Below are 24,169 nucleotides of genomic sequence, written 5' to 3' on the forward strand. Positions count from 1 at the left end.
CTTCACCTGAGCAAGTAGGAGTTGCTCGTGCCTTTCCTGAGAAGGTTCAGGGGTGTCGCTAATGACTAGACAGGACCGTAGTGGACAGAGGTCCTCATTTGGACAGCGGACAACTGTTCAGAGCTCTAAGCTGGTGAGTTCAATGGCAAAGTAGCTTGTGGAATCAGCCCTTCAACCCTGTGGGTCGTCTGTGACCCTGGTCATTACAGTAAGTGGTCTCCTTCTAGGAATCGTCTTGTTTTTCTCAGTCTGGCCAATCTCTCAGGCTCTGGGGATCTTTGAATGCGTTCAGGCCAGTAACATCTCTGATTTAGAAAGAAGCATTTGGTGGGAGGGAGTGGGGCACCCAGTAGCAACAAGGATTATTTCCAGTTCAAGTTGTGTAGTTAGCACTTAATACTGCTGACACCTTGGAAAAAAAACCAAGGTTTCTCTGCTTAGCTCACATCTAATGGTGTGTGTGTGTCGTGACCTTGCTGATATTTACGTTCGCAATGATCTCGGCTATTCCTTGAAGCGCTTGAACTTCTGTGGTGTCCTCACAGTGTGCGGGCCAGTGTTTTGATTCTGTTTCGTAGCCCCGGCATTATCTCTCCAGCCACACTTGCTGAAGCATCCTATTTTGAAAGACAGCTCAGAAGAGCTTTCTGTTTGGCGTCTCCTTGGGGCGGGTGTCCGTGGACGGGGCCCGTTCGGTGATAACCATGCGGACTGTGTCAGCATCAGTGGGGAGGGCGAGCTCGGGAGGGCCCCTCGGACCCGAAAAGCCTGGCCCGGTTTCTGCTTTTGTCCAGGACCTTCTCTTCCTTGAGTGCAGGCAGCGGTTGCTGTGGGAACCTAACCAAATTTCGGGGGCTCTGGTAAACATCGGTGTGAAGTGACCAGGAGAAGGCTGAGAACCCTGAGAAAAAAGGTTGCGACCTGGGTGTGATCAAGAGCAGAGAGTGAGAAAAGGCCATCTGCGAGGGTCGCTGTGTCGCCGACTTGGAAGTGTTTTCTCTGGGCCCAGCTTGGTGGCATGTGGCGGTTATTTGTTTGAACTGAGGTAGAACGTGTTTGTGGGTGTTTGAGTGGGGAGCTGTAAACACAACTTCTTGGAAAAAGTAAACACAATACATGTCTTTTTTTTTTTGAACAAACAAGGCCTTATTTTATCTGGTTCTATGGCTCTGGGTCGTCTACTAATCTAAATTCTTATTCCGTGTACAATAAACACAGGTGTGGGCCTCAGCTATCTGTCACTTTTCAGTGTGTTTGGGGGCTGTGGAGAAGGCTCCAGAATGCAGCCGCCTCCCTGGTGGTGGGCCCGGGGCCCTGGTGAGGGGGCTGGCAGCTCGCGGACAAAAGGCCTCCTCAAGCTGTCTCCTGGTCCTAGATAACGTCTGGCCTTCACCCCTCCAGGAATTCAAGGAGTGAGGGAGGCTCTCTCTTCAGAAGGCCAGACCCACCTTTCCGCCGTCTTATCTGCTGCTGCATATCCCCAGGCCACGGTCACTCAAAGCGCCTGGCTCTCTTCTCGAGGGTGAAGGAATCTCAAGGGTCAAACTGTACACAGGTGGGAAAAGTGGCAGGTGTTCAGTCCCAGGTCCAACATGCACGCGTGGGTCAGCCTGTGCCAGGCTGTTTCTACTTTTGGTCCTGTTCCAGCTCTCCTTCCTGTGCCAGCCGGTGGGGTCCTGGTCGCTCCTCGCAAGTGGACCTGCCTTCTCTGCCGCTCCAGTCGGCTTGTCTGTTTCCTGGCGCTGATAGAGTTGCCCCCTCGTCTGCAGGGAGTGTCCTGTTCTGTCGCGTTATCAACAGATGGTCACTCCTGATCTTCCAGCCACCAGAGCGAATCCTGGCAGCTGTTCCTTCATTCCGTGAACAGAGAGCCTTGTGCCTTAGTTCCCCAGGCCAGGATCAGCCCATTCCTAAAATCTCCCTCTTGTGCCATTACTCTTCCCGCTTAGGCTTGTCCAGCCAGCGGACTGCGCCAGCTTCTTCCACTCCCGGGTTCTCCCTCTCCCCATTCTGGACTCACTTTCTCTCAGATGGCCGCTGTCTTGCAGCGTCTTGGAGCTCCCTGGGGAGAGGGCCCTAGGCCTTCGCCTCCCAGCCGTTGTTCCTTTAAAACAAACAGTATTACTGCCCGCGTGTCTGTGCTTAATTACATTCAGTTCCGGGCTCTGCCAGGCCGCCTGCGCCCCCAAATCCCTGGCGGCTCTGGTGGGGGGCGTTCCCGTGCTGATAGTCGTTAGACGGTTTAGTTCCTGATGCTTCTTCCTGCCTCGTTTTCGGCGCCTGCCATGTGGCCTCTCCCCACTCCGGAGCCTTAGCGTGTCTCACCAACTTCTTTCCCACCATCTTGTAGAAAAACCTTTATTCCTTCCTCCCTTCCTTCCTCTTATGCCTGCTGCTTCCTCCAGCTTGTCCTCACAGCCCTGTCCCCGGCCCGGCACAGCCCCCAGGTAGCCACTTCCCTGGAGCCTCTTCGGTCCCATTCCTGGCGCTCGCCAGGGGCGTGTCCTTGGACATCCTCTTTGTTCCCCAGTTTCCTCATCTGTAAAGGGGGTCACAGCATCTCCCTAGGAGGGATGCCGAAGGAGTCCAGCAGGTCTATCCAGATACAACCCTATGGCTCTGTCGCGCTGCCTGTTGGGGATGTTGTCAGGTAGCTTTCTGAGCCTCAGATTAGGGTACCTGGCTAAGCATCCAGTCACATTTGCTGTCCCCTGACCACGGCTGTGGCCACAGAGAGAGCCCTGAGGGCTCTGCATGGATCGGCACCTGCCTGAGTATCTGAGGAAGCGGCAGAATCAGCCCCATGGGAAAAGGATGTGGGTAGGATGAGTAAGATGTTTACATGATGAAACAGCCAGTGTGCATCCCCACCGAGAAATGCGGTGTCCCACACTGCGGCCGGCGCGTTGTCTCCTCTGGAGCCTGCCCGAGGGCCACCGCGAAGCCACCTTGGTGTCCTCAAAGGTGACCACTGACTCCTGTCCTTTTTGCTCAGCGGGAGTCTGCAGTGGAGGGTGATTGATTCCTCAGGCGTTGTGAGGGCAGGGGGCAGGTAAGGGGCCACCGTCTCATCGTCAACAGAAGGCCGCTGTCACCTTTGTTGGACAGGACCACGTAGATCTCTGTTTTAGAAACGATCACTAGGAGCAGCGAGACCTGGTGGGAGTTGTCGCCACTCCCAGAACTGAGAACACAGACTCCGGATCCAGGAGCTGGGGTCAGTTCGCGTAATCTTTCCTGACCCTTTCTCCCTGATCTGTGGGAAAGGGACAGCTGTCGCTTCCTCAGAGTGCTTGTGAGGTTGAAATGGGAATTGATGTGAAGTGGCTCACACTGAGAGCTCTTTCGTTTGCTTTTACACGCACGTCTACACCTTTGTTTTTCTCTGGAGAACGGGAAACGGACCCAGGGCTGCGGTTCTCGTGCACTCGGCAAAGGGAAGGGGCGGGATATAGGGTTTTATGACGCGAATTGCCGTCCACTTTCGCTTCCGCTTAAATTCTCTAGGCTCTTACGTGCCAGGAAACTTCTTTGCTTAAAGCGTTCTGTGTTGTTGGCGGAGGAGAGGAGTTTGGGGAAGAGGCCAGCCTCGGGCGCGCGGGTCCCCTCGTGGCCAGGAGCCAGGGACAGCAGGCGTCCTTGTTCGGCGCGCACATCTGCCTGAGTCTCGCTCCCTAGGTTTGGTCTCTTACGCTGGCTGGAGATTGTTACTAGGAAGATCCAGGCTTTTGAGGCATCATCCAGTGACAGCGAAAGAGAGTTTCGTCGTCGAGGGAATGCTGAAACGCAGCAGGGGCAGAGGCAGAGGGTGTTGCTCAGTTGTCTCTGGGCCGTGTGGAGGGGGCTGGCATAGATGAGAGGCACAGTGCAAGCCTGAGCATTCCCATGAAACCGTGGGATGACAGCTTCTAGAGCTTTCAGGTTAAATATCGCAGGCCTGGACTTCATACGTACCGTCCATCTCCACATATACTGGGACCTCTGGGCGATGTCCATCTAATGCCAACTACAAGTAGGAATCGGAGTTGATTTGACCTCAGCCCTTGACCTTGAGACCTGGAGGTGTTATAAATGCCCTCAGCACTCTCATCTCCAACTCGTCCGTCTTGCTCGTCCAGCTGGATCCCCTCAGGCTTTCGTGGCCTCTGTCACTCTTGTTCCTGGCATCTGGATAAGCTACGAAGCAAGACTAGAAATAGCTTTTTTTTTTCCCCTGCCCTCTGAATAGGCTCAAACATAAGTTTTCAGATCATCCCGCCTTGAGTGGCCCTGTCCCAGGCTGTGGGGAAATAGAGGTAAGTTACACATCAACCTGTCCTCAGGGAGCTTGGTTTAATCGTCTGGCCCAGCTCGTCTCTTCCTCCCCACTTTGGTTGCTGTCTCTGCAAACGTGTTCTTTTCATACGTGTTTTCTACTCTCCTGGTACAGCCACACGCTAGGAGTAAAGGAATTCGAGGGTACCTGAGATAATCGTTCATCACGAGTCAGACACTGTGGAAGATTAGCTTGAACTGAGCAGGACATTGGTCATCCTCATTCGTAAAAAGGTGCCTGAATCGTCAAATCAATGAGAAATCATGGTTTCCACCTTTCGCAATTTGTTCTATGTAAAATACAATGACTCTCCTGCTGAGACAGTAAAAGGAAAATGAAACACTTTTTTTGAATTTACCAGGCTTCAACTTTTTTTCTAGTCATGATTTCGTTAAATTTTTTTTTTAAACTAGAATTCGCCTTTAGCCAGAGCCTTTTGTGGCCTGGGAATGTGTGTTTCGTGTGATTCTTTTCTGTGGGGATTATATCAATGTTGATTTCAAGTGGTTAATTAAAATTAAAGCCATACGCCAAGCTCTGGTGTGTTCTCTAAGCATTAAGGGCCTATGACTTGGATTTATTCTCATAATACCAATGTTTGTCTAAGTAACTGGAAAATATACTTTTGCTCTTTGAAGTTCGGATGGGCGAGGGTAACGTGGAAGGCAACCACAGGCAGCTTACATTCCTGAAAAAGCAGAGATGGCGTTTATTAAGGTTCTTGGGACTGTATCTAATGATCAAGAGGATTATGTGAGGGTAGCGATGATATGTCTGAAATGAGAAAGAGCAATTCTTGTAAAACTATGAGAAAACGTTTTTGGATAACAGACATAGACTGGGACTGGATGAGATGGCTCATCCATTATTTTGAAAGTTTTGGGTTGTATACGCACAATGAATGCCTTAGTAGAAATTTGACTAAAAGTCATTCTGGAGGAAAAATAGTCCCTCCTCCCTTGCCCACTCTGGAGATCAGCATTTGAGGGCTGGAGGTGGGAGCTTTTAAGTGTATTTGATTTGGGCACGTGAATATGGGTATGGCGGGCGGGAGGGGCCGGGAAGGAACTGAAGGAATCAGATAAGGTGGCAGATGAGTAGAAGGCTCATAGGGGAAATGTTGTAGAACGTGGTTCATAGGATTTTAAGATCTTTCAACATGCACAGGTTCTAACCAGAAAAAAGGATATAATAAATTTTTTTGTCCTCTATCCCCCAGCCTAGAGGTAGGTGATAGTTGGTGTAGGCTGAACTGCCGTGTATCTCACCAGAGATGCTTCTGATTGTATAAGCAGAGACTTGTGCTTTTACACACAGTTTTGCACTTGATTTTCTATTCATAAATCCTGACGGGCATTTCACGTTCATACAGATAGGGCTGCCACCATCCTTTTGGACAACTGTATACATTTGTATACTGCAGTCTACACGTATCAAGTCACTTAACCTCCTTCTCTTAATGACTACTTGCAGCTTTATAAGTAATTCTCCAATGAATAGCCTTGTGCACACTCGAAAGCATACCCGTGGGATAAAGTCCAAAGTAGGCTTCCTAGAAGTAAAATTGCTATGTCCAAGGGTAGGTCCACTGAGAATTAGAGTGCCGCGTTATTCTCCAGAGAGATCCACGGGCAGCGCACGCAAGGCAACTTTGCCAGTTCGATAGGTAAAAAGGACACGTCGGAGTTTTCATCTGCCCGTCCCTTAGCATCAGGTTGACTGTGTTTTATGCACCTGAGTCACTGTTCGTGGCCTTTGACCCTTCTGTTAGAATTCTAGTATTTCTGGTCTGTAGGAGCTCATTATTCACCACGGAAGTGAGGATTTTGCCTAATGCTACAAATATTTTCCTTGGGATTCTGACTTCTTTATGGGTTTTTTTTTTTTTTACCATGTAGATTTTTAATTTTGACTTTTAGGTTTTACACGATTTAGAAAGGACTACTTACTCTATGTAAGTGTGTATAAGTTCCATGTTTTTTTCTAGTACTCTTAGAGTTTCATCTTTTATACATAAGTCTTTGATTCATCCGTCTAGATCTTAGTTTGGCACAAGATAAGGAGCTACCTTTACTTTTTTAAAATCTAGATAACTATCCAGATGTCTCCATTTTTTTCTGTCTGCAATTTTGTAATGTCTACTTTCTCATATGCTTAATCCCCTTATGTATTAGATTTTATTTCTAGATTTAAAAAATCCGGTTCCATCGATTTGTCTGCTTTTCGTGTCAATACCGCACTGTTTCAATTCTTGTGGCTTCATAATCCCTCTCGTGGGGTAATAGACGTCATTCTTATTTTTCATAACTTTTCTGCCTGTTCCTTCCCCTTTTCCCATGTGAACCTTACATATTTTCAGTCCAAAACAGATTCTAATTTTGAATCTAGTACAAGTTCAGGGATTTAGAAATAGATGAAAATTTTCATGCATCTGTGCCTTTTCCGCCAGGAGGAGGAGTAACAGCTTTCGCCAGATTCTCACTGGTCTGGATGCCCCTCCTCTAGCCTCGCGAAGCCCCGGAGGTGGGAGTAGACCAGACTCTACCTACGGATGACTTTTTTTTTTTAATAGTTCCTTAAAAAGAAAGGCGTGAGTCGAAAGTCATTCCCGTAGCTGTTCTCCTCTGCAGCATTACTGAGGTTCTTCCTGGAGATATTCGTAAAATTCATCGTTCCTTCTATTCCACCCCACCCCCTGCATCTGCTGCGACTTCTCATGCCTGTATGGGAAACGTGAGCCTTGGAGACACAGTAACGGGTGATGCACAGGGTAAAGCAAGTTGTATGTTTATAGGTGGATCAAATACCTGACCGAAATCTGTTACCAAATCAGAGTTTAACAGTGGCTCAAAACAAAGCTGCAGTCATGCCTTTCTGTAATCATTTGAACTTAATTGTGCAGTGCCTTGTGTAACAGACACGAGCGTCCTGCAGGCGTGTCATAAAAGGGGCACAAAGAACCAAGTGTCCACAGAGCCCGTTAAGAAGAAAACTCTGCTGTCCCCAATCTGACTTGAAGCCAGCCGCCAGCCACAGCAAACATTGAGTATTTCATGACAAGCTTTGTCTGGCATCCCGAACTTAGGATGCTTGGGCAGGATGATCTAGATAGCTCAGGGCTTTTTACCATTGTCCAAAGTGGCTCAGAGGGAGACTTTTATCTTCCGCTTGGCACGTGTTTTCCTGTAGCGAGCAGAGGCACACGCATCCCCAGCCCAGTCTTCCTGGAACCCGGCCTTTGCATTGCCAGCCTGGCAAATGCCATGCTGATGGGAGCCTGTGACTGGCTTCAGCAGAGGTGCCCGATGGCCAGAATAGTCAGTTGGCCGGGTCTTGGTGACATGCTGTCTTCCAGCCAAGAGCTAGTGTTCCCTTTCAGTCGGCTTATGTCCCTCCCCAAAAGTGAGCTCTTCTGTGGCCTTCCTGTTGACCTCGCTCAAAGGACACTCCTTTGTCCTGCCTTTGTACTACATTTTCTAGCACACACAGCCTCGTATCGATATACTGTGTTCTCACGCGCCTTCCTCATGGCCCGGCGCTCCCAGACCGTCCTCTGGCACCAGGGCGGGGCTAGGAAGCCAAGTTGGAACCTCAGGACGGCACACGCTGCATGTGCTTTCAGAAGCAGTGGCTTCCCAGGGATGGAGCTGCAGAGGTCCCTGGGCTGAGTTTTGCATGTGTCCAGCAGGTCAGAGGAGGGAGGGGATGGGGGAACTGTCTGCCCACCGCGCTGCCCGACGACAGCACCTTGACCTGTTGTTTTGGCTCTACGTCCAGCGAGCTAATATTTGACCCATGTGGATCCACAGGCCCCTTGGCTTGCTAACGTGTCAGTATTTGTTTTTATATATTAGGATTTCCAGGAACCTTTTAGTTTTCATTTTCTGAAAAGCATGACTTGGTTGAAGATGACTTTGGTAGCTTTGTGTCTATAGCAGGTGAAGCGGGAGAAGTGATGCTTTTCTCCCAGGACCGAGTGCCAGCTTCCTTCTCTTTAGGCAGCTTCAAGTCATGTTTCAAACTATGGTTGAAAGATTGCCCTCCCCTGAGGCAGTGTCTCGCATCCCGTGGGGCCTCCTTGCTGGGCGCAGCCGCTCCACCGCCGAGCTGGCCTCACCCGCTGTCAGCCAGGAACTTGGTCCAACAGCTGCTCGATCTTACCCTGCTTAACAAAAGTGTTTGTTGTCGGACAGACCCCCCTCCCTCCCCCGCCCCCCACAGGGAAAAGGACGGGGTTCTTGCTGACAGGACATCCATGTGCTGGATTCTGGCAGGACCCATCTGACTTCCTCTTCTTGAGGCGGTCGCAGCCGGGAGTTGAGAATTCATCCACGCGTGGTGCGAAGGGAGTCTTTTCTTGTGGATCCTGTAGGTTCTGGGTGTGGGTGTTGAGTTCAAGGTGCAACAGTTAGGGAGCCCAAAGCCGGAGAGGTAATTTTCATAGAAAACAAGGAAAATCAGCAAAACCTGTAGGGCCCCCACCGAATTATGTTACGTGCAGGTTACTTGGTGTAATAAGTTCGTCTCCTTCCCTCCGTACAAACCATCACACTGCCCCCCACACCCCGCTCATGCAGACGACATAAGCAAACCAACCCACACAGAACAAACTTGCGAAGTCGTCAAATTCGGTAGAGGGTAAACTTGTACGTTTTGTCCTTCCTTCGTCCAGCCGCTCTTCTTTATGTATTTACCTCATTTAATCCTCTCGGCAACACCCCGCAGTGGGCGTCCTTTCCCGCTGTCTTACAGGAAAACATCCGCAGAAAGATCAGCGTCTTCTCCGAGTCCCTCGAGCTGCTTCGCCATTAGAAGCGAGTCCTAACTCTCTTTCTCACCCGCTCACTTTCAGTGTCCCTGGCAAGGACGGCCCAGGATGGCAGAGGAGAGCAGCAGTACCAGGGACTGCGTGTCCTTCAGCGTGCTCAACTGGGACCAGGTCAGCCGGCTGCACGAGGTCCTGACCGAGGTCGTGCCCGTCCACGGGCGAGGCAACTTCCCAACCCTGGAGATCACTCTGAAGGACATCGTGCAGACCGTCCGCAGCCGGCTGGAGGAGGCGGGCATCAAGGTTCAGGACGTCCGGCTGAATGGCTCTGCAGCTGGCCACGTCCTGGTCAAAGACAACGGCCTGGGTTGCAAAGACCTGGACCTGATCTTCCACGTGGCCCTCCCCACGGAGGCGGAGTTTCAGCTGGTCAGAGATGTGGTTCTGTGCTCCCTCCTGAACTTCCTGCCCGAGGGCGTGAACAAGCTCAAAATCAGCCCCGTGACCCTGAAGGAGGCCTACGTGCAGAAGCTGGTGAAGGTTTGCACGGATGCCGACCGCTGGAGCCTCATCTCCCTGTCCAACAAGAACGGGAGGAACGTGGAGCTGAAGTTCGTCGACTCCATCCGGCGTCAGTTCGAGTTCAGCGTAGACTCCTTTCAGATCATCCTGGATTCTCTGCTCTTCTTCTACGACTGCTCCAGCGGCCCCCTCTCCGAGCACCTGCACCCCACGGTGATCGGGGAGAGCGTGTACGGGGACTTCGAGGAAGCCTTCGACCACCTGCAGAACAGACTGATCGCCACCAAGAACCCCGAGGAGATCAGGGGCGGGGGGCTGCTCAAGTACAGCAACCTCCTCGTGCGGGACTTCAGGCCCACAGACCAGGAAGAGATCAAAACCCTCGAGCGCTACATGTGCTCCAGGTTCTTCATCGACTTCCCAGACATCCTCGAGCAGCAGAGGAAGCTGGAGACCTACCTTCAGAACCACTTCGCGGAGGAAGAGAGGAGCAAGTACGACTACCTCATGATCCTCCGCAGGGTGGTCAACGAGAGCACCGTGTGCCTCATGGGGCACGAACGCCGGCAGACGCTGAACCTCATCTCCCTGCTGGCCTTGCGCGTGCTGGCGGAGCAGAACATCATCCCCAGCGCCACCAACGTCACCTGCTACTACCAGCCCGCGCCTTACGTCAGCGATGGCAACTTCAACAACTACTACGTCGCCCAGCCCCCGGTTCCCTACAGCCAGCCGTACCCTACCTGGCTGCCCTGTAACTAACCTCGAACCTGAGGGTTCCACAGCGGGAACCCCCGTAGGGCAAGGGCTCTCAGGTAGGGGAGCCTCCTTCTAGATGTAGGTGTTTGGCTTTTAAAGGGGAACTCAGCTCTGATTCTGCTTTTTTTTTTTTTTTTTTTCTTTGTATACCCATTGGAATGGGTCTACAGTATATCATGAGCCAACCCTAAGGGGACCCCATTATTCCAGTGCCACTTTGGAAAATGCCGTGGGAAGTATGACCTATCCACATCTTTCCAAGACAGACACTAACGTGTCGCGTCCCGAACACCAGCACAGGGGGACTCGAGCTCTGTGCGGTAATCGAGATTGGGGGCCGGGGGTGCTCGGGCAGTGTGTCAGACGTGTCGGCTCCTTGTCTTCTCACCTGAGCCTGGAGTAGCTACGTTGGCCCTCACCTGGGAGTCTCAGTTACATGCAGGTTGTGCTGATCGTGTGTTTCCTTGTGTCAATTTCAGTCAGGCAGAGCATGGTAAACATGAGGGTGCTCCCGTGACTTACTTTTTGTTCCAAGGACGACATCGCTGATGTTTATTCCCTGTCAGCAGAGCTGAGGATTTCTTTCATCAATAAACCAAAGCCGATAGCTGGAGGATTGAGGTCTGGTTGCAAGTGGTTTATGGTTTAGATGCTGTGCTATCACAAGGAATTGTGTGAGAGATTGCTGAGAAGAAAAAAAAAAAAAAGACCTTTTCTTGAAATGTAACTTGAAAATAAAATAAAATGTGGAACATAAAGTTCAAATAGAATCGTGGTGGTGGTGGCGGGTGATTGTAAATAGGAGGCGTGAATGTCCAAATGTTTTTTTTCTTTAAGGGATTATCATTGAACGACACTTCCTTTATCCTCATCAGTCCATCCCGTCCGCTTCGCTCTTCCTGAGGATTGTGCTGAGTCTGCTGCAGTCACTGCAGTAGGTGACATGGGAGAATCTTCCCGTGTTTTAATTGGAAACCCGTTTTGGTCACATTCCAAGTATGACAAGCTGTTTTTCGGGAGTCCTTTGGCTGATTGTGTGTGTGTGTGTGTGTGTGTGTGTGTTCGAGTAGCAACTTCCTCCTGCAGGTTGTTTTGACAGCAGGTAAAATTCGGGGATTTCAGTGGAATGGAGTGACCTGTGGAGTGATCTGCTCCTGTGGGCTGAGTTTTTGGGCTTAGAATTGCTCTAGGCTGGAAACCGCTGTCCCCATGCCATGCGTGAGGTAGAGTTTCGTGTCCGGTCGGGCCTCGAGTGTGTCAGCAGTACCGAGGCTCCTTGCAATGATCAATTCTGGTGTATTTGGGGAAGACTTGAGTGAATGAATGAAGACTGATCTTTCTTATTCTGGTAGATTTGACTATGTTTGTTTATATTCTGCACTTTAGAAGAAAAACAGTGTTAATCTCTAGTCTAAAGCAAGCTTAGTGAACGGGAGACTTCTAGGCGTCTGTTGCTTTGCCGATAGATTAAATAAGGGATTTCGTGTTTTGACACTTTTTGTGGGATCTCTTAGAAAGCATCACTTTAGGGTGTCAAAGGCAAAGAGACTCCATATTGCCAGCCAGCTTGGTTTCTCAAGTGATTTAATCAAGCCCATACTCCTGATTTTAAATTTCTCCTGTGGTCGTAAACCCCCCAAGCCCTGAGTGAGTGCTTTCTCCTGCTTTAAGCAGCAGAGTTACCTTAATGCAGAAATGCTCGATAGAAAATGAGTGGTTTACCTTTTTCTAAAGATTATATATTTTCAGGTTTTTTTTCTAGAATGTTATGTCTTGGTCCTCTTTAAAGTAGATGGGGCATGACTGAACCCCAAGGCTTCACTGGTATCCAGGCTGTGTTGCAGTTGGTGACTAGAAGCCACTTCTTAGTGTGACCAGCTCCTGTCTCCCTGAGAGCCGGTTATATTTGAATTCGCTGGCTTTGAGTCAAGGCTGGTTCTACATGGGGGGCGGGGATAGGGTGGGGTGGGGTGCTTCAGTGTTAAAAGGGGGACAATGAAGAGTGAATCTCAACTTTACAAATGACGTGGTCATCCATGACCTTAAAAGACTGCCATTGTGGTCAAATGGCAACACGTTTGCACAAAAATGACAGGTCTGTTTAACCAAAGCTTTGAAATGTGCTGAAGCTGCCAACAAAAGCACTTGCCCGCAGAAGGCATGCCGCCTCTGCTGGGAGGCTCGGGGATCAGGGTGACGAGGCTCCAGATGAAGGTGGGATCAGAAGCGCATCGAGTAATTAAATTTCCAGTTTGTCTTCAGAGCTCTTTCTGCTCCCCTCCCCCCACCCCAGCCCACCTGATCTGGTATTAGTCCTTCTTCGAGGGTGAAGGGAGGCACAGAAGTTGCTAGAATTCCCCCCCACCCCACCCCCAGTTCTTTACCACGCTTCGTGATGGCCAGCTCGGTAGAATCTCTGCACCTGAAGTTCTTAGCCCAGCTGTTTTGGAGTTTGAGCATAGACATGTGTTCTACACCCATCGGGGTAAAAAGCTGCACTTTCGAAACACCACCCTGGTCTAGTGGCGCCTTTTGGCTGCCTCAGAATAGACCAGGTAACCTTGAATTTGAGGCGTCTAGAAATTCTAGCTGAAACCTGCCTTGCCTTCTGCTCCCACAAGCACCAGTTGCTCTGAACTTGTACTGAGTCCAGCGGTTCCTCTTTTCTGTGTGTTGAGTAACATGAAACTCAGCAGTGGCCAAGGGCACCAAAGTTCAAGTACAAGTTCTAATATACATTTAAGTGGACTCATTCGCTTCGGTTCTCCGATGCTTCCTGCACATGCGCATGCAGCTCGGTACCCCAGCTCTCGGACTCGGCTGAGCAGCAGGGAGAGGAACGCCGTACCCCCTCTCCTCGTGTGGCAGGAGGGTACTCGCTAAGTTCGGGGCTCCGAGCTTCAGTCTCACCTTACACTATTCCTTACTCAAGAACTTCAACTCGGAAACTAAACTCTGTATCACGAACACCTTCAGTCCCGGAGGAGTCAGGATGCCTGATACGTGGTAACAAACGTGGTTTGGCATTTCAGTTTTTGTCCGCTCTTCTCCCCAGTTTGATTTTTCCCTGGAGCCTTGAGTTACAGCCATCTGTGTGGGAACCTGTGTGTGCGTGTGTGTGTGGTGACACATTAATAAGCAAATTGCTAAAAATCTGCCTGTCCTTCAGCCTCTCCACTAGAACTTACCTTCACGGTAGGCTCGACTTTCAACTGGTATTGCTGCCTCAACTCTGGGCAGTGGTGCCCCTCAAAAGCACCTCCCCAACTTTCAGAACGCCTCCTTTCTAGTTAACTTTCTGGTACTGGTGACTTGCTTTAGGATGCAGCTAGATTCTGAGCTCAAACGTCCTCTTCCGGAGAATAAATGATAGTCATCCAGTTGAGACAAGAGACCATTACTTCGGGGGTATCTACCTGACTGGGGCTCCACGCTAGGGAGAACCCTTTGGGGGGATTTCATAACGTGAACGAACTCCCAGCTGCCCAGGTTGAATGCATATCCTTAGTCTGGCAGAGACCAGCATGTCACAGCTGACTTTGGAACATGTTCCAGTTCAGCCTGTTAAACTCACAGGACCAAGGAGGACCGAAGGGGGTTATGTTTTAAAAGGCCTGGCAACTTCTCAGGCGTATTTGTGGAGACATCCAAAGTGAGGACCAGGAAAGGAAATGCCTTTTTGTGAGTTCAGTCCTAAATCTTGTTTACCTATCACTTAATTAAAAAAAAAAAAAAAGTGTCAGTAAAAGAAAATGCTTGGAGTTTCTTCTGGGCTAGTGAGAGTTGGTGCAAATTGTGAGCGTTTGCATAGGAAGGCAAGAACACGAGCCACTAAAGAGGAAGTCGTTAAATAATATGGGTCTGTGGGTGTTTTAAAACTCAAGCCATCTGGTTTTCTTTTTAATGGATTAAAAAAATAGCCGCTCTAGGAAAATCAAGAGTTTTTAGCCATCCGTTTCCAAATTAATACAGGTAAAGAGATACTCATTAGACTAAATCGGAAGCTTCGTTGTGACTCTAGATTTGCACAGCCTCTGAAAAATTGATTAACTAGCGACACCTCAGTGTGAGGTTTCCTCTTTGGTGTGTAGTGGTCACAGGCCTTCTTATGCGATGCAGGTGAAATCACTTGTCAATGCAAAATGTTAGAACTTGCCGAAATAAAGCTTTGAGTTTGAAAAATAAAGACATATTGAAAAAAAAAAATCCTTGTCAGTTATGCGTATTTTTTTGTGTCTCCTCAGTGGTGAGCTTGTTTTAGGTTTCGGGAAAGATGTCCTAAGGTGGTAGGTGGTTATCAAAAGTAACTATAGATGCGTCTCTGCAGGAGGGATGTGCGGTTATGTCGGGGTCCTAATCCCCGAAATATTTGGACTCTTCTCCGAGGTGCCTGACTCATTTAAATGGAGTTTTGCTGTTGACCAAGTCTCTTGGCTAATGCCCACGTTAGTGCAGTCTTGAAATCTGCTTTCAGTGGCAGCTTGTTTGGTTTGGTGCCAAAAGCTAGGTTCTCTTGAAGCTTGAGCTTGACCCCAAACGCATTTCAGTAAGAGAACCAGAATAACTTTATGCTATATACAACTTCTACCGTGGTTTCTTCACATTTTAAAGGAAGTACATCAGCGAACACGTGATGTTGGAATGACATAGATGTTCAGAGGCGGGTATAAAGAGACGCCATAGACCTTGCACGGTGACCAACTGGCTCCCCCCGATTCCCCTGATGCAGTTCACAGCCTCTCTGCACCCCAGCCCTGCCCCTTCCATGTCCTTTCTTCTGTGCTAAAAGTCTTTACCTCTTGCGATATTTTCTGTAACTATCACCAAAATCCCTATGTCTTTGTGAAAGAATCCTTGACCCCCTTATCTTCAACCTGCCTGCCGCTGCTCCTGCCTCCAGCCTTTCAGCCTGAGGATGCGCCTTGTCCGGAGGCCAGGAGGTGACTCTTTCTCCTCTGGCGCCAGTGCACACCGTCTGTGCTGCGTCTTCGCCAACACAGTGCCTCCTGGCACTGTCGATGCCCATGCGGGGGTCATCGTCAGCCTTACGGTTGATCACCTCCGTTCTGGTCATGTCCTCGCAGTAGCTAGACTTTGTGTGGATCTGGACCCGCTTGTAAAGGTCGGAGTGACTTTTTCTCTCCTCCGTGATCCCGAGAACGGGCTCAATTGAAGAGCAGTGTTAGGGTCTTGCGTGTTTGCCCGTGAGCCAGCCCCAGGCTCCTCCCGTTCGCACTGCGGGTTCTTCCCCAGCTGTTCCTGACTCTGCCTTGTTGGCGTTGCCTTTGGCGCTCGCCCGGGCTATTCCGTGAGTCTTATCACTTGCTTCCCCTCCATTTTTCTTGACTCATCCATGGGCACAGATGCGCCTCTGCCCTCCCGTTCATCAAAACCTCCTGAAGATCCTCCTGAAGATCCAGAGTAGATATCAGATTTAAAAATGCAAGGGGCTGTTCATGGCTAGCCCCCGCCCACCTTCCCAGCCTTTTACCTGCTCTGCCAAGCAGGCTTCCGCCCTGTTCCAGGGCACACAGCTCCTTCCGTGCACCCCCACCATGCAGGGAGCCTCTGAAGACTCAGCCGAGGCATTACAGCTACCCCGGCCTCCCAGCTCACCTGCCCTGCCTGCTGGTTCTGTTACACGCTAACTGGGTTGCGTCAGTTCTTACCCAGATCGGAAGCATCTGTGCGTTCCATGTCCCTCCCACATGAGGGATACGGAGTTGATGCTTCAGATGTTGATCTTGGTGTTTCTGTCCCCGGAGGACTTGGACATGGGCCACGGGCAGCAAGGAGGCTGAATCCTGGATAGTAACCTGCGTGTGTTGTGATACTTAATTCTCGTGTCAGAAAACATTGTAGCCCAGGCATCGTCCTGCCCAGTATTTACCTGCAGGTCAACGTGTGTGGGAAGTGGCAGTGCTCGGTGTCCCAGAACGGGCAGTCACATCCTGGACACTCACACGGGTGGTCACGAGCTCTTGACCTCCCGAGCAAGGTCAACACTTGAGACTGCAGTCTTCATACTCCTCTGTATTCATCCTAACTTCCCACCTAACACCCCAACAGGCTTCCCCATCTGCTGTTGGCGTAGAAGTCCTGCCACGCCACTTCCGCGGGGTGACCCCTCAGCCATGGAGCGTCACACTCATCGCTGCCAGTGTCTCCAGGGTTCCAGAAGTACACTTCACATACTGGGAGAGTTTCTCCTCCTCCATAAGCGGTGACTTGGGCGGGATAGTGACATCCTCGGTCATAATTTGGGATTAATACCTGCTGGGAGGGACGAAGAGGATTCACAGAACCCGAGAAGGTTTATGGAACAACCTCTGGGAGAAGCAAAGTCAAGGGTGGAGCCCAAGCTGGGACATGGTGAGAAGCTGGGTGACACGGTGACGAGTGAGTGGTCCACCTCCCACCCCTGCCCTAAAGCTGAGGGGGAATTGACGAGACCAAGCGACTTCCTGCCCCAAGTGACAGCCGCAGAGCTGGGCCCACAGTGCTGGCCTCCTGCCGCCTGGCCCTCTGCTTTCTCCTGGACCACAGGTCTGTGTCCCTCTTCCGGGGGTAAACACTGTCTAGAAGAACGTGCTGGCCTGGCGGATGAACCAGTCACTCGGCCACCTGGCTGGCATCCGTCCCTTGAGCAGATTTCGTGAGCGCCATCAGGAAGCCGGGGAATCTGGGCCGGGTCGGGAGGCTCAGTGTCACGCCTGGGTAAGTAACTCCTCGCCTAGCTCACGGCAGCACTCGGCCTTCCTGTTCTGGTCACAGCTGTGTCACAGGTCCATTAACCCAGGGCTTTTCATCAAAGCCAGTCCCAACTCGGGCTGCCTTTTACTGGGGCGCGTTTCTTAGAAGTGGTCCTAGGGGAAGGCGTGAGAAGCAAGTTCACCTGTCCTCTTTCAGACGCTCGTCTGGGAAGGAGGGGTCCGAAGCTGTCGTGTGTGTGTGCGTGTGTGTGTACACGTGCAGTGCAGGCAGCACGAGAGTGACTTCTGCCCGTCGGAAGCTGAAGCCGTGGGAAAATGGAGGGATGGTGGCTCGCATCGGCCTCGGCCGTCAGATGTCCCGAGTCGCGTCACACGGAAGCCAGCTCGTGGACCTCTGAAGCCCGGGAGGCGGGTAGCAGCAGCCCCACTTCACAGACAAGGGGCCAGAACCTCCGAGTGCCCCAGAGTTGCCCAAGATCACATAGCTTGTGAGAGGCAGAGCCTGGGCACAACGACCTGACTCCACGGCCCTGTTCTGCCCACGATTATAACGCCGAAGACTCCGTAAGCCATTGATCCCCGTGCGAACGCGAATCGCCACGCCGGCCCGCTCCCGAGGGCCGACGAGGTGTTGAGTTGTTTGTAATAGATCCGCTTCCACTTATACAGGAAAGGAATTCCTTGGACAGGCCAGCAGCTTTCCTCAGACAGCCTCTCTTTGTGATCAGCTAGGGGCTGGGCATGTGGGGGACACCTATGGGCTCATTAACATATGTGGGGACTATCACAGGGTGCCAGGTCCTGTGCTAAACATAAGCATTTAATCTCCGACACTGCAGAGATAGGACAATTCAGTGTACGGAGGAAACCGAAATGTCACAGAGAGCCAGGACCGAGCTGTGGGGTGTCTGACTTTGAGGCTCAAGCTGTTAGCCCCTCTGGGACACGCTATTTTACAGAGGGGCACGTGGAAGAGGCACGAGAGAACAAATACCCCGCCTTCCAATGCGAGCCCTTGAGGAGAAATGAACACACCTCCCAATCCGTGGCTGATAAACAGAATATGAAATGGGAGGTGGGGGGACTAGGCTAACGTGGGGGGCGTCGGCGGGACTGAGGTCGGCGTAAAACCTTAAATGAGCACTGAAATGGAAACAGCAACCCTTATTTCCTAAAACAAGCCGTTGTGTCACAGAGGGGCATTCGAACTCCAGGTGAGCTGGAGAAGCGGGTAGGGGAGAAGGGAGGACTTTGTGGCCGCCAGGAAGCCAGCTGGACAACAAAACCGAGACGGGAGGGGACTCAAAACTGATAGCAAAACCCGAAGCCGTTCCTAGAGTCAAACACCTGTAGATTTTCATGTGCTAAACATAGCGGAGGTCGGGTCGCCTTATCCTTAAATAAACACTACAGCGCAGGCTTTTTTTTTTTTTTTTGAGAACCCTCGCATCGGCGCGTGCAAACCGGAGGCACAGAAGGCCTGGCGGCGACAGGGAGGTGCCTCCCGCCCTCTGGCTCCTCGGCCACCCCCTGCTGTTTCAGGATCCCGTGCAGAACGTCCCTCCCTCCGTGCTTCTCCCCTTCTCTTAGGTCGACTCCAGGTACCTGATTGTCCTCGTGCCTTCCGTCCCCTCCCCCGTGTAGGGATCGGTTTCCTTGCCCTTCACGTGATCAGCACGGGATGAGAGAGGAGCCTTTCTCTCGGCAGAGGCCGCTTTCCAGCGGCTTTATTTTCCATTCGACCTTAGACGCTACTGAAAACGGTTCTTTGCCTTTTTAATTTTGGCTGCTGCTGAGTCGGGCGCAGCCCCTGGTTCAGGAAATGTCAATCCAGAGGCTCGATGCCACCGTCCTCGGCTCCGAGGCTCTGTGGGCCATGCTCCCGGCCTCTCACCTGAGGGCCAGTTTTGTACCCAGCGGGGGATCAGTGGACACGAGGGCTCAGAGAGGCAGAGAGCCTGAGACGGTGAGGAGGGCGGGAGGTTTGGGGCCAGAGTTCCTGACGCAGCGGGCCCCCACCCCCCTCACCCTTGTGTGCGCCTCGCCCTGCCCTCCTCATCGACTTTGGGTTGCGGACAATTCAGGAAGCAAGGCATTTGCTATGAAGCCGCAGGCCCAGTACCAGGAGCTCCTAGGTGTTATCTGCTCCTTGGAATCCTCTGCCCTCCAGATCGGCTCGGGTTGCTAAGAGAAACTAAGTGGCATCGAAAGCATCAGCATTTGTGTGCCACAGAGTCTTTGGCTCTGCTGGACCTCGGGAGACAAGCAGCAATACTCGCTACAACTTATCGAAATCCACGAGGCTGGTTAAGGGTGTCACCTACACTATCGCTAATACTCGTGACAGGTGAGTTGTCATAGTGTCTCCCCCAACCCCACCTCCCACTTAGCAGATGAGGAACCGAGGCTCAGAGAGGTTAGGCGACATGCCCCAGCCCACACGGCCTGGGCTGAACCTGAAGCCGTTTCATACCTGAAGCCAAGATGGTGTGGACCTGGCCCAGTGGCCGGCCTGGGGGTCTGGGGTGCGTGCCAGTTCTCCGTCCTGGCAGCCCGCCCCATTGCCCATTGGCCCATGGGGTGCCATATCATCCTAATTCCCACTAACGGCCAATCAGCCTCCTCCCCGAGGTGCTGCCAACTCACGTAGTTCCCCGGAACTTCAGGTCTGTGTGGGGGTAAGAGAAACTTCTGGAGGACCACAGGGAACTCACAATACAATGAAGTCATTTTGCTCTTTCACTGAACAGCTTCCCCATACCAGGAATTAGAACCTACAGGCCGAAAAAGCCCAGAACCCTCCTGCCCCAGTGCGGCAGGCTCTTTTGTCAATGTGTGACCCGCTGGTTTTGCTGGGATGTGCACATTTGTAATAATGGCGATGATAAACAAAGAGGACTTTGCATGGAGGGGGCGTTTCTCTCTCCAAAGCTGCTGTTTCAGATGTTCTTCCAGCCCCGAGCCCCGGAGCCAGCCCCCGCCCGAGTCCCTCACCGGGGCCTGCACCCCGGGGACCAGGCAGCCCTGGGGGCTGGACGGGGTGGGGGCGGGGCCTGCCTGGGACTTCGGGCCCACATCCCCAAGCACCATCCCCAAGGGCCTCCCCCACCCGAGGGGCAGCCGTCTGCTTCTGGCAGCGTCAGCAGCCAGGACCCGTGAGGAAAGGCAGGTGGGGAGCCGTGACCTCGCCGTGTCAGCCTGGGCCAGTCTCCCATCCAGCCCTCGGGGGCGCCGATTAGAGGCGATACGTCCGGGGGACGTTTTAAGGGTCCTTCTAGCTCAGGGGTCAGCAAATATTTTCCTAGAGGACCAAAGAGTCGCTAATTTGGCTCTGTGAGTCATACGGTCTCTGTCACGGTAAGAGAATCTGCTAGTCTCACGAAAACAGCACGGATAACGAGTAAATAAATAGGCATGACCGTGCTCCAATAAAACTTTACTTTAGGGACCCTGAAATTTGAATTTCATATGATTTTCGTGTTCTGTAAAATATTATTATTTTGATTTTCCCAACCATTTAAAGTGTAAAATCCCTTCTTACTTGCCGACCGTAGGTGAACAGGCACCGGACAAATTTGGCCCCTGCCGAACTTTGCCAGGTCCTGCTCTAGATGATTGGCCACTTCACTCACAGTCAAACGTTCTTCCTTTTCTTTGACCGCCCCTACCACCAAGTGGAACGAAGTGCCCGTCACTGCGTGCTACCCGTGTCTGCTGCCCCCGCCCCGCCTCACAGGGTCGTGGCATGCTTCCTGTTGCACCTGCTGGCACCGGGACTCCGAACCCGGGCCTGGAGGTGCTAACCACACGGACAGCACTGCCCTCTGGCCCCAGACTGTGCTCTTGGCTCGCCTTCCACCATCCCCTTCGCCCAGCTGGAGAAGCCCCTCTCCCTGTCAGTCACAATTCTATGTGCCCGGAAAGGGCGGCCCCCTGCCTCAGGTCTTCATAGAGTCCCCAAATACTACACCTCACACGAGGGAGGCTGGTTTGCTCCTTACAAAGCCTCCCAAAGACCTTGGGACACTTTGCTCGGGACTTCCAAGGCACACCCTTCAGCGTTGAGTCAAGTGTGTCCTGCCTTGGGACAGCTGCCGGGTCCCAAGGCACACCTCCAAGGCTCAACGCAGAGTGTGGTTTGGGGGCGCCGGGGGCTGACTCCCAGACCCCAGAGCCCTTTACCACTTCTCTCGGGCGCCTGGGCTGCCTGACGCGTAGTTGCCGGCTGTAGCCCCTGGTCAGGCATGGCTGGCCGGGCCTGTTCCACAAATGCTGGAGCAGGATGGAGGGTCCAAATGTGGAAGCTAGGCGTCACTCCCATAGGAAGGGGCCAGGGCGGGTGCTAACGAGATCAGGCATTCAAGGGACGAGGGGGTGGGGCTGTAATGAGGGAGGCTCCACCCTGCCGAGAAGAAGCCGGGAAGGCTGGGAGATGAGGAAAGTATGGGAAAGATGCTAATCTCACTGAAAAGGACACGGACGCCTCTGGGCATCTGTCTTTTCCATTCCAGAGGGATCGGGCAGTGAGAGTGAGCTGCAGGTGAGGGCGAGGACGGGGGTGGACTTTGCACGGCCATTTCCCAACTCCGCGACCTTTGCTAAGTTATTTAACCTCTCTGTGTCCTTGGCCTTAAAAATGGGAATGCTTGGCTGCTCTGGTTAGTATAGGATTAGAGGAAATAAAGTTAGTAGAGAGCCTCTGCCTGAGCACATGGTTAACAACTCATTGGCCTGTGTGTGTGTGCGTGTGTACGTGTGTGTGTGCGTGTGTACGTGTGTGTGTAAACAGGGCGATTCTTCCGTAAAGTCATGGTCTTCATTTCGGTCCTCAGTTTGCCTGATCGAAATCTCTTTCAGTTCTAGTTAAAAATTCAGAGTCGCAGGGTCTCGCCCCAAGATTCTGATTTAGTAGGTGTGGAGTGGGGCCAGGGACTCATCCCCAGATGATTCTCTTGTGTCCTGGAGTTTGGACCCCACGGCCATAGGGAAAGGAGGAGGTGTACCATGGGAGCAGGGACAGTCAGGGCCCTGAGGAGCTAGAAAATGAGGCCCGACCTCAGAAGATGACATCCCAGCGGATGTCAGAATACTTGAAGATGCGAGCACGTGTCACAGTTTTCAGCAAGAGTAAAAGGCAGCCAGAAACCTCAGACCAACACGCTCGATGCCTACACTTAGAATTACCTGGGTTTTTAAAGGGTTGCCCACCTAGAGTCACTAAGAGAAACCAACGTGGCTGCCATATTCTTAGATGATTAGATCGGAATGTAGAAAGACAGTTTTGTTTTTGTGGTTTTACTTGACTATCCTTAAGCCATTGCATTTTTACTTCAGATTTTGAAAAGAAAAAAAAGAGTCATTGGGCTTGGGGAGGAGCTATGCCCCGGATGGTCATGAAACCAGAGGCATCCGTGATTTAGAGAACAGAACTGCGTCCAAGAGCGGAAGTCTGCTCAGAGGGTGGTGACAAGGGATTCTCGCTCCCCGTGGCAAAGTCCCCAGGCTCGAGGGTTCAGCTCCAGAGGGAGGGTCTTCCAGTAGGAAGAGAAGGTGACCCAGCTCTCCCCCCGCCCCCGCCCCGTCCTGTGGAGCCTTTGCTCCCTGGCCCTGCCAGGCCACGGGCCCACGGGGCCGGCTGCTCCTTCTTCGAGGACTGTCCCTCACCCCACCCCCCGGGGACACCACCACGCACCTGTGGTTCCCCGAAGCCCGCCGAGGCAAGCCAAATGTTTTAAGAAGACAGTTTGCTAAATGTTAAAGGAAATCAAGAGTAAATGGAGAAAGAGCAGAAATTCTAAACTTCGGACGAGGTGCGGAGTCTTGTCTCTGGGTGCTCCCTGAGGGGACCCGGTCCTCAGGCTGCAGTCCACGCCATCCCCAGAGGCCCAGGGCCTAGCTCTCCGTCCCAGCCTCCACTGGTGGGACGTGAGGTTACTGTCACCACTACGCTCGGGCCACCTCCTTGACGTCTTGACCCTTCCTGGGTTTGCGTCGCAGAATCCAGGGCAGACTCCCTGCCGCGCTGTGCGAGGACTTTCCTCCTCATGTGTCACTCTGCTGAGCGAGTTCCCAGCACCGAGTGAGATGGACCTTGCTACTTTGCTGCACACTGCTGGCTGTGGCACCCGCGAGCCCAGGACAGATCACCTGCTGTCCTACTGGGGTCCTGCCGCCCCCCCCCCTGGGCTGCGGCACCCGCGAGCCCAGGACAGACCACCTGCTGTCTACTGGGGTCCTGCCGGCCCCCCCTCTCCAGTCCGTGGCCCTGCTCCAGTCACGTCAGCCTGTTCTCAGAACCCTTCGTCTCCTGGAAACAAGGCTCATGATCCTCCAGCAGCGGCCACAAGTCACCTTCCCACTCTGTCTCCGGTCCCCGTCCTCACAGCCTCCACTGAAGCTCCCACGGTGGCGGGAAGGGGAGGCAGGGTGGTGAAGCACTCACTTCATCTGGGACACAGTCACCAGTTCCCACTGGTCCCATCACACATCAGGCGAGAGCTGGTGGGACACCGGCCTAGAGGCTGGCAAACCATATCCTGTCCTGGCATTTGTGACCAGGTAGCTTCAGGCAAGACACCATTCTCACTAGGCCTCAGTTTCCTCATCTGCAGAATGCAGACGTTGGGCCAGCCCGTCTATAGGGGTCTCAGCCCGCAGCTCCAAGCCAGGCCTGAGCCACAGTGGCCTTTGTCACCCAGAGAAGCCCCACCACCGCGGGGCTTGGAGCTGAGCTTTGCAGGATGGGTATGTTTGGCTTCTGTGCCCCGGGGAAGAGGGCGGCAATATGGAGCCGGGGCCGTTGAAAGCTTTCGAGCAGGTGGGTGACACCAGCAGATCTGAGTTTGAGGAAGATCACTGATGGTTGGAGGAGCAGAGGCGAGATTGGAATCAGGGAGACCCAAAGGGAGGCCGCAGCAGTGGTCCAGACAGCACGCGGCCGGGGTGCAGACCTGAACTTGCACTCAGAACAATTAGGCCCTTCCTGAACATGAGCATCATCCAAGTAATTCGATGGAATTCGTTCTGGGATAGTCCCAACTCGGCTACCTCCTCTACCTCGCCCAACCCGGCTACCTCCTCTACCTCGCCCAA

The 24,169-nt window shown here is 52.4% G+C and overlaps 1 protein-coding gene and 1 long non-coding RNA gene across 2 annotated transcripts in view; both read left to right on the forward strand.

Annotated features, from left to right (window-relative positions):
• TENT5C (terminal nucleotidyltransferase 5C) overlaps positions 1-14,100 on the forward strand; it is a 19,480-nt gene extending 5,380 nt beyond the window's left edge. The window contains exon 2 of the mRNA XM_006919681.3: positions 9,168-14,100. Within this exon, the coding sequence (XP_006919743.1) occupies positions 9,192-10,367 (1,176 nt within the window). The 5' untranslated portion in view covers positions 9,168-9,191 and the 3' untranslated portion in view covers positions 10,368-14,100. The remainder of the gene's footprint in view (positions 1-9,167) is intronic.
• A 2,341-nt stretch (positions 14,101-16,441) lies between these two features.
• On the forward strand, positions 16,442-21,784 carry LOC112469052. Its single transcript, XR_003042465.1, has 3 exons — positions 16,442-17,081; positions 18,517-19,424; positions 20,632-21,784. It is a non-coding gene; the product is annotated as an uncharacterized LOC112469052 (long non-coding RNA).
• The last annotated feature ends 2,385 nt before the right edge of the window (positions 21,785-24,169 follow it).

Source organism: Pteropus alecto, unplaced genomic scaffold, assembly GCF_000325575.1.
Source record: "Pteropus alecto unplaced genomic scaffold, ASM32557v1 scaffold106, whole genome shotgun sequence".
NCBI lineage: Eukaryota > Metazoa > Chordata > Mammalia > Chiroptera > Pteropodidae > Pteropus > Pteropus alecto.